General features: G+C 42.7%; 1 protein-coding gene across 2 annotated transcripts in view; it reads right to left on the bottom strand.

Moving 5' to 3' along the window:
- Positions 1 to 8,158: 8,158 nt before the first annotated feature.
- Positions 8,159 to 15,138, bottom strand: part of LOC138292690 (cytochrome P450 2D15-like) — a 389,602-nt gene continuing 382,622 nt past the window's right edge. For both annotated transcript variants that reach the window (XM_069231411.1, XM_069231412.1), the window contains exon 9: positions 8,159 to 9,498. In XM_069231411.1, coding sequence (XP_069087512.1) covers positions 9,320 to 9,498 — 179 coding nt within the window. In that variant the 3' untranslated portion in view covers positions 8,159 to 9,319. The remainder of the gene's footprint in view (positions 9,499 to 15,138) is intronic.

Below are 15,138 nucleotides of genomic sequence, written 5' to 3'. Positions count from 1 at the left end.
ATATTTGTAAATGTGTCCTTAATCACTGCTAAGATAGCAATAACAAATAAATAGAAGGTCAACACACACAGTCACTGTACAGAGTACCAGAGTACCACATCACACACAGAGGAAACTAGAGGTCTGAGTAAATAATTGGACACAACAATTCAAATGCTAACGCATGCTAATAGGAATAACACAATGCCAATGTTAGGCTTCAAGCAACAAAATACATGTTAAACTTTTTCATCCTTGGTGTGGTCTCCCTTAACGTTTTGCCTCTGTTTCCCAGGTTGTTGATGTGTGCTGTTTTTGTTACTCTGGGCACTTTACCACTGCTAACCAGTGCTAAAGTGCAAGTGCTCCTTTACAAAATGTGTATGTAATTAGTTCATCCATGATTGGCATGTTTGATTTACTAGTAAGTCCCTAGTACAGTGCACTAGACGTGCCCAGGGCCTGTAAATCAAATGTTACTAGTGGGCCTGCAGCACTGGTTGTGCAACCCACATAAGTAGCTCAGTAATCATGTCTCGGACCTGCCACTGCAGGTTCTGTGTGTGCAGTTTTTAACTGTAAATTCGACTTGGCACATGTGCCTAAATCGTCCCTTTTCTTACATATAAGGCACCCCTAAGGTAGGCCCTAGGTAGCCCCCAGGGCAGGGTGCAGTGTATGGTTAAGGCAGGACATTTAGTAATGTGTTTTATAGGTCCTGACAGGGAAATATTGCTAAATTCGTTTTTCACTGTTGCAAGGCCTGTCGCCCTCATAGATTAACATATGGCCTACCTTTAAATATGATTAAAGTGTAGATTCCCTTTGGGAGCGGATAGACCTGTGGAGTTTGGGTGCTAGAGGACAAAGACTGGACTTTATGTGACCTTCCTTCTTGTGAAGAACTCTTCAAGGGCTTGATTTAGAGCTTGCCTCCTGTTATTTGAAGTCTCAGGGACAGCAATGACTTCTCTCTGCCAGCACCTGGAGTCTCTGGAGAGACTCCTACTCTGCCAAGTGGTGCCCATCCAGTTCCTGGGACCCTGAAAGGAGAAGCTGGCAGCCTAAGAGAAAGAAATCCACGCACTGACCGCCGTGCGGGGAAAAGATCGACATGACTCAGATCTGCGGCTGAAAAATCAACGCGCCGCTGGCTTCGCAGCTGAAAATCGATGCTCACCTGCAACGTGACCCAAAGGTCACCGCCCGGGGCTGGAAAAATGACGCACAGCATCGCTGACGGAGGCTGGTGAGATCGCAACCCTCGCTGCATGGTTTTCGGATCACCGTGCGGCTGGATTTCCGGCGCAAACACCGCTGGGCATGTAAAAGCGACGCAAGGCCTGCCTGGACCCAAGAGTGCTGACCGGATCGATGCATCGCTCTCCTGCGGAGAGAAGAAACGATGCATGCCGACCCGACGAAAGGAGAAACAACGCAAGGTCTCGCTTGTGAGTGAAATCGGCGCATCGCAAGCCCTTTTTGACGCACACTCGCCTGTGCGGGGTTATTTTTGATGCACCCAAGGTACGTTTTCACATTTAAAATTACATGAAGACTCTTTTTGCATTTTTTGTGACAACTTGACTTGTGTATTGTGGATTTTTGTTGTTTTGGTCTTGTTTTGCTTAGATAAATATTTTCTATGTTTCTAAACCTGAGTTGTGTCATTTTGTAGTGTTATCATTAGGTTACTGTGTGTGTTGGTACAAATACTTTACACCTAGCACTCTGAAGTTAAGACTACTGCTTGTGCCAAGCTACCAAGGGGGTAAGCAGGGGTTAGCTGAGGGTGATTCTCTTTTACCCTGACTAGAGTGAGGGTCCTTGCTTGGACAGGGGGTAACCTGACTGTCAACCAAAGACCCAGTTTCTAACAATACAGAATTGTTATAAGGTGGCCAGTTTGCTAGATTGTTAAGTTGGACTATATTGTAATGTATCATATAGATTTTTACAGCTTTTAGACACACCTGCAATCTACAGGCTATTATGAGAACACACATCCAGGGTTTCAAGATTCCACAAAACAAAGACTAATTGTGCCACCAATACTATGGAATCCCATATCAGAAAATGCCAGAGATGTCACCCTAAAGTGGCCTCTAGACAGGAATACTTTACCTCACCTGATAAATTTTATTTGTTGTAATCACTGTTAGTTGAACGTCTAAAATGATTGTCTGGTAAACCTTACAGATCACAAAGCAATACGTGCAATGAGGTAAGTAGCTTGTGACCACAAAACTCTTTCAAAATGCACAATCATACCACATTACGATATATGGAAATGCTTTATTAAACTAGAAAGTCAATATTGATGGTTACAGAAAAGCTATGTATTTCATAGAATTATTAGAAATTAGAAATCTTCTAAGCCTATCTGATATTTTAGGTTAAATTAAATTGTATTTTTATTGTAGTAAACTTTATTAACTGTGCTAGTACCTGCTTTTCCTGTCCTCCACATCGCAGCCCTAGAGGTTCCAGTCATTTTAGGAAACGTTTGACAGATGGCACCAACAGCCATGACAGCTACCCAACAAACTTTTCACAAGTGTTTTTTTTGTTTTTTCAAAAACAAACTTCCAAAGTGGGAGTTTGTTTCCAAAAAACAAAAAACTAATGGCCACCAAACTAAGTGGGAGTTTGTTTGTGAAACACTAATGATCTCCACATCTTGGAGGTTTTCTCCCAGGGTGTGAATAGCATTACTTATTTTTGTTGTCCTTCACTGGCAGGTTTTTCTTGATGATGATAGGAAATATTGGCATTATACTATCCATACTAGTAGGGCGGGTAGAGTAAAGTCCTTCCTCCGAGACCCCGTTGGGAAGTATTTAGTCAACGGATCCTACATGGGCTCTGTCGACAGAATCCCAATGGTTCGCCCACCTCTAAATGAGGCGGTCAGACTGAGGGGTTGGTGGGCAGAGTGCTCCACTGCATTTGCGATGCAGGACCCTGTCTGCCAAACTCTAAACAATGCCCTCAGTATGTACAAAAATCACCACAAATATATCACATATCCTTACCTTTATAAATCAGGAGGTCATCATAAGAAACAGAGTTACCTCAATCATTCCCATGATTAACTGCATAACACATTTTCTTATGCATCACCATTAAGTTGATTAGGTAGATAAAGCTTGGCCATACTCCCTATTATTGGTTTCGTAAGCGGTAAATAAAGTTGGTGCTTTATGATTTAGTAAGTGTAATATCGGTTTGTTACTCTCCCTGAAACCATTCTATGATTGTAAATTGTGCGTTGCTGTCCTAATTTTCATCAAAACATTTCCCTCATTCCTCACTATTCCTCTATTGTTCCCAACCTTTTAAGCAATTTCATTCTAGCGTTTGCTTAGCAGCGCTAATGTGAGTTCCAAATTATTTCAGTTATCAATTTGGCATTCATGTAACTCATTATGACACATTATAGGCTTTGTTTATATCCTCAACCTCAATCTCACCCCTATGCTTAATTCCACCTTAGTTATTTGCTTTGCCACTTTAATTTCATTTTCAAAACTCAGTCAAATCCTAACGGGACATACCATTGCATGCTTCCAAATGTTCATTAAAAGTCCTTGCTTCTTATGATTTTCCATATGCAATTATCAAGCCCTGTGCATCAAACTACTATACAGATATCACAACAACACCCTGCCTCCTAAACAAATCACTCCATCTTCCTGTATGTAACAATACCTGGTCTGTGCACCAGACAGGCGTTCCATGAGCATTGCAGTGGGTGTTCTCACCCAACACCCATAGATTTTGACACATACTCAGATCAACAAGAGTCTGTAAACCTGGAGATGCACGAAAACCTTACACCTCCCCAGGGAGGCGCAACAAGGAGAAATATCTTAATTTCTCCTCTTTTGTTCCTCAATGTGTGTTGCATTTTGCAAACTGCAAACTGGAGTGGCATGGTGAGCAAAAGAGCGATGGATTAAACCCAGATCTGTGACTTGATGCAGTGGTTAGTGGGTTGTACTTATAGGTGAAATTCCAAAATTTAGGGGCATTGCTTTAGATAACCTACAGAAATGTCCAGGGGATGCTAACAAATTCTCCAAACACAGAATGTTGAAGACTAAACTGCAGATCTCTTTTGGTAATCCTTGTTTGGGTAATCCCCGATGTGTCTGCAGTGTGGTGCACATGTACACAGACTGCTATATTTCAAGAATATCTACATGTGCAGATATATGTGTGTTTTAGTCCAAACAAATAAATTATACATGCTGAGAAGCCATGCAGCTTTGCAAAAAGTTGGAACATACAACAGTTCAATACTATTCAGCACTCTATACACCAGTACCGGTACACACTTACAAGTCATCTATGATATCATATAAGGTGTATGTATGTCCTTTTCCACCATAACTATACTTAGGTACTCCTAGGTTTAAACATATCACCCATGTACACTGGAGTAAGCAGGCCCACAACAACTAAACATCTCTGCTTTTCTTGGATAGTGGCGCATCTTTAGTAATGTGGATTTGGGCACAATGCTCATCTCTTTGCGTCATTTCCCCCCCCCCCCCCTTCAACAAGGGGATGCCACCTTTACATACATTATGCCTGGCGCAAGCATAATATAGCGTAAAGGGTTTCAAAATGACGCAATGCATGCCTTGCGCCTCTTTGTAAATATGGCACAGCGATTTTGGCCTTGTAATGCCACATTAGTTTAAAAAAATGACAATAATTTCCCGTTAGAATGGCACTAGGGCCTCTTAAATATGCCCCTATGGCAGTGCTTAATTTGTGCTTGTTGCTTCCGGTGCGGAGCCTGTGCTTATTATTCTGCCTCAAGCATTTACTGCGAGAAAAAGACACATATAGGAAAGATGGAGGAAGAGAAAAACGAAAAAGCATCACAATGGGGAAAAAGCAGAAATCCGCAAGAGTGAGCTGAAGGGGCAGGGAGTGCCTGTAAATGGTTTGAAGAGGCCTGAAATGGCTTCAGGATTACGCTGCCTCTGTATTAAGTGTTCACACATTTAATTGCAGCAGCCGCATGTTTAAGAGGAGGGCTATGGGCACCGGCACCTTTTTATTTACAAATTAAGCACTGCCCTATGGGGCATATTTGAAAAAAGTGGTGCTGCACACAGTGCTCCGCCACTTTTCTTGCACCCCCTAGCGCCTCCCCCAACACCATCATGTGTGCGTAATATTTAAAATATGGCACACCATGGCAGTAGTTAGAGGACTCGCTTCAGAATTTTATATGCTAGTCCGGCGCTTTGCAAGATTAGCATCAAAAATATTGAGGCTAATCCTGCAAAGCACACAGAGGCCTTTTGTAACCAATGGAAGCTTCCTTCTAATGCCTACTCTGAGCAGGCGTTAAAAGTGCCGGAAAAAAATGATGCAAAGAAATCTGTCAGATTTCATTTGCGCCATTTTTGGGGCCCCCTAACGGGGGGTGCCTCCTTTGCATACATTATTCCTGGCGCAGGCATAATGTAACGCCAAAGTATACAAAGTGGCTCAACGCATGCATTGTGCCACTTTGTAAATATGGCGCAGTGTTTTTAGCCTCCTAACACCGCATTAGCTTAAAACAAATTACACTAATGTGGCGTAAGAATGGAACTAGGGGCTCTTAAATGTGCCCCTGTGGGGCATATTTAAAAAAAGTAGCGCTGCACACAGTGCTGCACTACTTTTCTTGCGCCCCATAGCGCTCCCGTAACACCACCATGTGTGCGCTGTATTTAAAATACGGTGCAACATGGAGGTAGTTAGGGGACTAGTGTCAGAAATGTTGACGCAGGATTAGCATAAAAAATGTTGATACTAATCCTGCAAAGCACCCAGAGGCCCATTGTAACCAACAGACACTTCCTTTTAATGATTGCATTGCGCCACTTTGTAAATATGGCACGGCGCTTTTGGCCTATGAAAGCCACATTAGCGTAAAAAACATTTCACGAATGTAGCGTTAGAATGCCGCTAGGGGCTCTTAAAAATGCCCCTGTATTTTATGTGGCTAGCTGAGTGGATTAGTAAAGCCAGTCTTTACAAGTGCTTTAAAACACATGAATGTATGTAAAAGGGGAGCGATGGAGAGATGAGGGGCACATTTGCTGGTGGTAGTGAGTGAAACCGAGGAGGAGGCCATGGGGTGGGGGCGCCACAATAAACTGTCGCACAGGGCGCCACCAGAACTAAAGCCGGCCCTGGCTGCCACTCCCTGTGCCAGCTGAGGTCTGTCCGCAACCTAAGCATCATCTTACTACCTCCATTTCTGCCAAATTATGCGCACTCGTACCAAGAAGGAAAACAATTGTTACGATGAGATAAAAAACACTTTTTCTTACCACATTCAAAACATAATCACATCTGTTTTGTGCACTAAAATGTGCACTAGTATTTATATGAAATTGAATTTAGGAATCAGTGTGTTTCATTTAAAACACTACATTTTGTAATATACCTCATTTGCATATTCAGGAGTATATTTAAAGTCTGGAGTGCCATTGTTTGTCACCCCATGACTCATCACCCGTCAGCATTTCTCATCACTTCTGAACATATTCATCTCAACTGTTCCTCCTCCCAGTCCTCATTCATGGTGTTCTCGCCCTTTATAGGAGGGGTTTCGAGGATAAACGCGATAATCAGACCGTCCACTAGAGCGAGACAATTAAAATACATTAATCACGAATAATGAAGATTACCAGTAAGTAACTGGGTCATTTTCAAGCATATGCAGCTGTGAGTTCCATCATCGCACTAAGGGCCGTATTTATACTTTTTGGCGCACAACTGCGCCAACGCAGTTGTGCGTCAAAAAATTTAACGCCGGCTAACGCCATTCCAAAGCGCCATGCGGGCGCCTTATTTATGGAATGACGTTAGCTGGCGGAGCTGACTGGTGTGCGGCAAAAAAAATTACCCACACCAGGCAGCGCCGGCGTAGGGGAAAATGGAGCTTGGGCGTCAAAGAATGGGGCAAGTCGGTCTGAGGCAAAAAATCTGCCTCAACCCGATTAGCGCCATATTTTTTGACTCCCACCCTCCATTGACATGACTCCTGTCTTAGCAAAGACAGGAGTCATGCCCCCTTGCCCAATGGCCATGCCCAGGGGACTTCAGTCCCCTGGGCATGGTCAGTGGGCATAGTGGCATGTAGGGGGGCACCAATCAGGCCCCCCTATGCCACAAAAAAAAAAAAAAAAATACTTACCTGAACTTACCTTAAGTTCCCTAGGATGGGTCCCTCCATCCTTGGGCGTCCTCCTGGGGTGGGCAAGGGTGGCAGGGGGTGTCCCTGGGGGCATGGGAGGGCACCTCTGGGCTCCTTCCGAGCCCACAGGTCCCTTAACGCCTGCCCTGACCAGGCGTTAAGAAATGACGCAAAAGCGGCTGGACGTCATTTTTTTTGACCCGCCCACTCCCGGGCGTCATTTTTGCCCGGGAGTATAAATACGGCGCACATGCCTCGGAGTCATTTTTTAGAAGGGAACGCCTACCTTGCATATCATTAACGCAAGGAAGGTGTCCACGCTAAAACATGACACAAACTCCAAGATCTTTGGCGCTAGACGGGTCTAACGCCAAAGTATAAATATGGAGTTAGTTTTGCGTCGGATTTGCGTTAAAAAAAACAACGCAAATCCGGCGCAAACAGAGTATAAATATGCCCCTAAGATCGGCTGATGCATTGTGTCATTGGAGTAAAGGCAAAACGGAAGTGCGCCTTTTCACTCCTGTGAATTTTAGTGAACGATATTTCTGGAAATAATGATTATCGTTTCATACACAGACAACTGTATCAGAATGAGGTGCTTAGGAACCCTATTTGCCCTTTATTGCCTGGTAAAAGTGTCTGGGAAAATACTGGTACCACATGGTGGCACTATTACTCTCCATATCCATTTTACCAGTGATTACGAGTTTTACAGGTCAAGACAGAGATAGCCTGTGGTTTTGGTTTTACTGTACGTAAAATTAAACGCTTTCCTCTTTTCTAAACCGTTTTCCTTCCCAAATTTCTCTAGGCAACGCTACGTGGAATTCAAGTACGAAAATACTCTGGGTCCTAGCTCCAAATCTTCACCTCTTGAGCAAACGCCTCCAGAATGAGTCTGTTGCGTAGATGTTTATCTTCTAAAACAATACTTTTGAACACAAAGTGGCCACGGATACAAAGCAAGAGAAAAGAGAAAACATTTTCTATATTTTTAAAGGCAAAATGAAAGTGTCATTTGTTACATTCAAAATTAAGATGGCTCGAATATCTGATTAAAATAGACAAACAATGCTGCACAATGAATTGAACAATTACTTAAGTGTACACATGATCCACAGTTTCCAACAAATCGCTCTTCTTTGGACATCATATTACACGAGGATGTGCAGACATACATAGGCGCGGATCGCACATCTTCTTTCATCGACGCCATTAAAATTATAGGGCTTTTGATCTCATTAGCATGACAATGCATTTAGTTAGGACATACTTAAATTATTTTACAAAGCTTCGCCATTTGCTATGGTTTAATTAGCTGAACCTGACTGTGTATATTGAAATAAACACCAATCGTATATCCTTTTCACTTCTTTCTACTACTGAGTGTCACACAGTATATATAGCCAGGCATTTAATGACTTTCAGTCAAAATTACACTGTTTGTAATTAAGTATTGTTTTCATGATCATTGTACAAACATGAACATACAGCACATATAAAACACACTGGGTAGCATGCAACATGTTCCTATATTGCCAGTGGGACATAATCCTTTGCAAACAAAAATGTAGCTGGAAGAAGCAATTTTGATCACGTTTTCTTCCCAAGATAGCCTGCAGTTAATTGAAGTCATACATGAGAGGGTGATTAAATATGTAATAGATCACTTCTATTGTTCTAAAAGCTATGGCCAAACTCTTCAAATATATGAATGTGTCTTTGTCCTGAACATAAATCATGTTTGGTCCTTTTTAGTCATTCGTGGCGTTGCTCTGAGTCTAACATACATTATATTGTTCCTATCATGTGGCTTACAGAAGGCAGACGACTTACAGAAGTGTTATGAATACTTTGATGTTCAAGCAGTAACTCATATCATTTGTAGTCAATAAGGGGTTCGACCCAGTTGTGAATGTTCAGAAAACTTAAATTAACCTCTGTGAAATTAATTGTAACTGCAAGTTTACATGCTCCTTTTATATCATCACAAAGAGGGGGTTTGAAGGGTGCATTAATGATTTGTGTTACATTTCAGCTATCGTTTCCTGAAAGAGCCACCAGTGGATCCATTGTTTCAGATATCATCATCGTGAGATGCTTGCTATGTATAATGACTTTCCTTCATCTTACTTCAACACATAACTGGTAAGGCACGGGGGCTCTTAAAAAATTATCGGTGGTCTCTTCACTTGGCCTTGGTTGGTCCCTTGGAATGAAGAAAGTGAACTGCTGAAGAAAAGTGGTGAAGAAGAGAAAGAGCTCCATCCTGGCCAGCTGCTCCCCCAAACAGATGCGGCGCCCTGCGAGACAAGGGTGAAAGAGAAAAGAAATATTTCAAAACGTGAAAACAACCTTAAAAATTGAAAACCTTTCTGGCATAATGGCTTTCATCCATCTAATAAAGCATCAGAACATCATATAATCACACAACTAAAGTTTTCAACACCCTCCCTAGTTAAAGTACCATCCAGCTGTCACAGGAGTGTAAAGAAATTGCTTTTTGCAGGGTTCAACCTAGATTTTTTGCTCTATTACTTGGTACCATTGGATTGATGCTGCTGGATTTGGACTCTATAAGTGCACTGAGTCCTTCTAAACAGGTTTCAATGCCAGTGCTCTTATACTTTAAAAGGTATACGTCTAATTGGCTTACCCACAATTGACATAAATTAACTTACCCAGTAGATAGCACCAGGGGTACCTATGGTCTGTAAGTTAAGTGTTCTTCATAGATTGCAGCACTGGTTGTGCTTCCAGGAGTGTGACAAGGAAAAACATGATACCCGGACTGCCATTGCAGGCTGGCAGAGCAGTTTCTAAACTGCTAACTTGACTTTGCCATTTAAAATAATGGCAAAGCCCAAACCTTCCTTTTTAATATTTATGTCACTCCTAAGGCAGGCCTAATGACCGTTAGGCAGAGTGCTGCATATTAAAAAGTGGGACATGTGTTTTTATATGTCCTGACTGTAAAAACACAAAAGGATGATGGATGGAGTGTTGAAACTTTTCAAACACTCACCCCCCAGTCACAGATCTGGGTTTAACCCATTGTCCTTTTGCTCACCATGCCACCCCATTTTGGAACCAGCTACATGCAAATCATTCTTGACCCTGCTCCTCATAGGAACAGTCCAGCCCGAACTGCAAGGCCAGGTCCTCCCTGGATCAGAAACATGCATCCTGGGACCAGTTTCGGGGTATTACCCCTCATCAGCCAGGCTAGCTTGAATCCAGTGGCATAGTGAGAAGGTACCCACGTCTGGGCATACCCTGGCCACTTGGGGTGATTCTAGCAACACAAAAGGGTGATGGGGTGATGTGGCAAGCAAAATAATGATGGATTAAACCCAGGACTGTGACTGGGGGTGAGTGATGGAAAAGTTTCAACACTCCATCCATCATTTTATTTTGTGATGTTGTTGACAGTAAAAACACCACAATGCAGTTTTTGCTGTAGACAGGATAGAAGCCCCATTGGAAAGTACAGGGTTACACACCAACAATGCAGCAGTGCTAACTTCTCAATGGGACTACTCAATATGGTACTTCAAGGTATCAAAAGAATTGCTGCATTAAAGCCAAATTGTTGCTCAAGTCAAATTTTATGTAACCTTTGCACAAATGACAACTTTAGAAAGTTGCCACTTTGTTGCCCAAAAGTTTCCAGTGACAGGTTATGGTTCCACACAAGCTATTGCCCTCATGACTGCCTTATGCCCTCTTTGGGAGAGGTGTAAATGAATATCAGTAAGGAGCAAAAATGATGTGCTAAGAGTAGAGGTGTGATCTCCTCCTGGCAGAAAGGCCAAATAGGGTGTGAGCCCAAAAGGCAAGTTTCAAGGGGGGAGCTGCTTTTAAAGGGCATGAGAGATGCTGCTCTTTTCTTTTAGCAGACAGGCTGGCATTTTGGAGAGAGAAGAAGAAGCGGTTGCCAAACCGGTGTTTCCGTGGGGGTGTGGCCACCAAGTAAATACACCTCTGGGACGGGCTACGGAGCTCCTGACACCAAAGGGAAAGTCAGTACATAGTGTACCTTGAGATAGCTAGATGACAAATTTCGCAGGAAGGTGACATCAGTCAGGAAGGACCTTGTAGCCAAATGGCATGTAGCTGCCTGCTGTTCCCTGGACCCAGCAAAGAGAGGCTGCACTAAAGACTGGACTGTACCTGCTGCACTTTGGGGCTAGCAAAGAAAGGACTGTGCCTGTGTTGCCGCACTCAAGAAAAAGTCATCCCGAGCCCAAGAAGGAGAAGGTGACTCCAAAAGCCAGTTGGCTCACTCCTTTCTACATCCTCAGGGTCATAAAAGCTGAAAAAGACTGCCATGGCAAGTTGGTAACCAAGAATGACTGATTGCTGTTGATCGCCAAAGTGCAGCATGGGTGACCAAATCCCAACCCTAAAAGTTGCACTCGGGTCTGCTGGCACTGGGAGAGTCTTCAGAGTGCAGTTTGGTCACCCAGCAAGGAAGTTACTGCTAGTTAAGGGGACCACTGGTTTGGCTGTATCTGGAGACCAGAGGACCAGTGGCAGCTAGTTTTTGGTAGAACTTCACCCGGACTTTGAGGGACATCAACCCCGTGGTCAAATTTGCCTCACTGTGGTTGTGGTTCGAAGGGTGGCCTCAGGAAAACCCCAACACAATTTAGTATTCTCAGAATCCTATAGCATCTTCAGCATCCTGCATCTCTTGCAACAGGACCAATCCATTGATGTCTTGGCGGTTCTCCTATAGAGCCTGGAACTGGACTGAAATCTTTTTTGACTCTGAGGTAACTGTTTTACTGGACCTTGTTAGTCCCTGTGACTGATACCCTTCCAGAGTTAGTTGCCACAAGTGTGCCTTTATGGCCATTTTCAACTTATTTATCTTGGCTAACTCTAAACTTGAGGTCACTTTAGATTACAATGATTTATTGCGCTAAGTTAAACACTATGATTCATTGTTTCTTTAAAAATGCATATCTCTGGAACCCTCTAGTGGATTTTAGTAATTGAGGTGTCTTTTTAAAGATAAACATAAATCCATTAAAAAAAAATGGTGTTGGATTTTTATTGTGTTGCATTTCCATTTTATTCAACTGTTTTAGTGCTTCTAAATGCTTTACACTTGTTCCTTTGATAAAGCCTGACTGCTCTAAGCTGCAGCTACCCAATACTGAACTAAGGTTTTACAAACAAACTTGACTGGACCTGACACGGAATTATGCCTTTATTACATGTTGATGTTGCACAACCACACTGTATCATAAACCCATTTCCTCTCAGAGAGATACTATTGTCATCAAACAGGTAGATGGTTACCCACATAAGCATTGAGGTGGGCATACTTGTCTTTCCCACTTCCTTGACACTAGTTAATTAGTACAATATTTAATTACACTTCTACCTCCAGCTCACAGGTTTACACAGATCTTTTTCTGTCACTACAGGGAAAAGGTGCTTAACGGATGAGTGACAGACACTGATTGTATTTAGAATTTCCCCTGTTATGAGAAAAGGCAACTCTAGACAGTGTGTCAACTTTTGACTCCGTCTGTAAGCTATTAAAAACTTTAATATACCTTTACACTAAACATTGCGGATCTGTGTGATGCAGTATCATATTCTAACTTACTTTCCTCTCCTGTAAACTAGTCTTCAATATATGTAAAGTACAGGAATGATTAGCATCAAAACTATTTCTTGTTTACTGCTACAGCCCAGGATACCCCCGGTTCCCCTAAGTAGCAACACCTATGATAAGGTAAGTCATGGTTCACAAAGCATTTGCAAGATATATTGAATTTGTTGTGTGAGATACTTCATTGTGTCTATGGTGTGGAGAATGTTAATTTGCTGTGGTGTGATTTGTTCTTCATTTTCAAGTCCCCCACGTTATTCTGATCCACACTCAGCTGGAGCACAAGGACGTTAATTAATGTCTTTGTGATGCACATAAATACAGAATCTATGAATCAAAATGTAATCTTTTAAGATGGTGAGTCCCACATAGGATCTATAGACTAACCCAAAGCACTAAAAATCAAAACAGTTGCTAAGCATGCACTATATAAAGATGGAGAAGCATTACATTACTACTGGCACAGTGGTAACATTCATATACTTCAACCACGTCAAGCCCTAATGACCTCTCAAAGATATGTTAAGGATAGGCATTAGGAATGTCCAAACAACTTGAGAAGCTGAGGTCAGAAACAAGTACCTCTACACTGTCTCAGGGCTTGAATCTCATCTGCCACTGGTGTGCTCCTCATCCCTACTTGGCTAGGAGAAATTTAAAGTAGGAGGGAGTCATTGTGAGCTTCAGTGTCTGGGCTAGTGGGCAATCAAAGGAGGCTACTCTCACACTCTTGACTGTGGGTGCTCTAACCAACCAGATTGCCATAAGCCCTAAAATGGGTTCCCACTTACAGAGCACGGCATGTGACTATTCTCTAGAGTCATGACTTATGTGAGACTAAGCACTCTAAACTACTCAAACTGCCCTATTTGGTGGCAGAAGCATGTTACTGGCTTACTAATCTTTTTTTCCTGTGTGCGTTCTACAAAGCACAAGGCTGTTGTGGTCTATCAAAAAAGAGTGGGAACAGACATCACAAGAGGCAACTGCTAGCATCTAGAGAAGGTCAAGTGCTTCTCTGTCCTATCTTTGGATGCAAAGGAGAATGTCCCTGTTCTGAAGAAACATTCCAGCCAGACACTGCCAGGGTTGCACTCTCTGGATGGTAAGAGCACAGCACCTCTTTTCTAGCAACCATTTGTTTCACCTGTCAACTGACTAACACACAAAATACCACTCTTCAAGCACACCCCACGAACTCCCTCTCAGTTTACAGACTAAGCATATTTATACATTATATATAATGCGATCCTGGGTGCCTCCCCTGTCCCTCCTGTTGCCATCAGGTAAACACAGTTTTACCATCTTCTGTAGGGCTTTTTGCAGCACTGTCCTCTATGGTGCCTACAAAAGTCAGGGATCGATCATATCGAGCACTTTCAACCTACTAATCTAGACACTCCCTTATGACCTGGCATTCATTCACTCCCAAACGGGATGTCTTTTGAAAGCTTTCTATCTACGGGTAGCAGATGGCCACAATGAAAATGTTGTCATCACCATCTGCAATCAGCTTCTTAGGACTCATAACTGTTGCTCAACACTTTTTAAATTGAAATAACCAGAGCCCTAAATAGAGAACTGTGAGGCATTGGGTTGCTGGGTGACTTGGGTGTGAGCCCTTGTGAAGCAACAGGCACAGTCCCTTGTTGGGTGCACCACAAAAAGTCACTAAATTAACCTGTGCTTACCCCTGGGTAGCTTGACACAAAAAGCAGTCAGGCTTAACTCAGAGGCAATGTGTAAAGCATTCATGCAGCACACAAACAGCAACAAAGTAAAAATACAACACAAGAAAAATCACAAACCAATATAGAAGAACTCAGTAAATTGTCCTAAATTATTTGACACCAAAATAACAAAAATCCAATCAGTAGATTCAGAGTTATGAATTTTTAAAGTTTTTACTAGAACCTAAAAGATGAAAGCGCCAACTGTGGACATGTAGTTACGCAACTTGTCAAAGTCGGAAAATATAGCTGACTGCAATGGAGCATGGTTCAGATATAAAAAGTGGATTGGGCTCGGTCAATGCTTGCCCTTGGACTTAAAAAAACTTCTGAGAACAATGTTCTGAGAAGGTAAATTTTGGTGGAGCAAAGTTGCAGGAGTGATCCGAGGAGGGAGCATCATCATCAGATAGCCTTTTGGCAAAGCCATGGTGAAGATTTCTATGTGCGGACTTGGGGCCTCATTACGAGTCTGACAGTCGGACAAGCCGACCGCCACACTTGTGGTGCGGAGACTGCAGCGGAGCTGGCGGTCTCCCCACCAGCCCCATTACAAGATTTCAACTGGGCTGACCAGTGGAAAC

Source organism: Pleurodeles waltl, chromosome 4_2, assembly GCF_031143425.1.
Source record: "Pleurodeles waltl isolate 20211129_DDA chromosome 4_2, aPleWal1.hap1.20221129, whole genome shotgun sequence".
Lineage (NCBI taxonomy): Eukaryota > Metazoa > Chordata > Amphibia > Caudata > Salamandridae > Pleurodeles > Pleurodeles waltl.
This window is presented reverse-complemented; position numbering and strand designations above follow the sequence as displayed.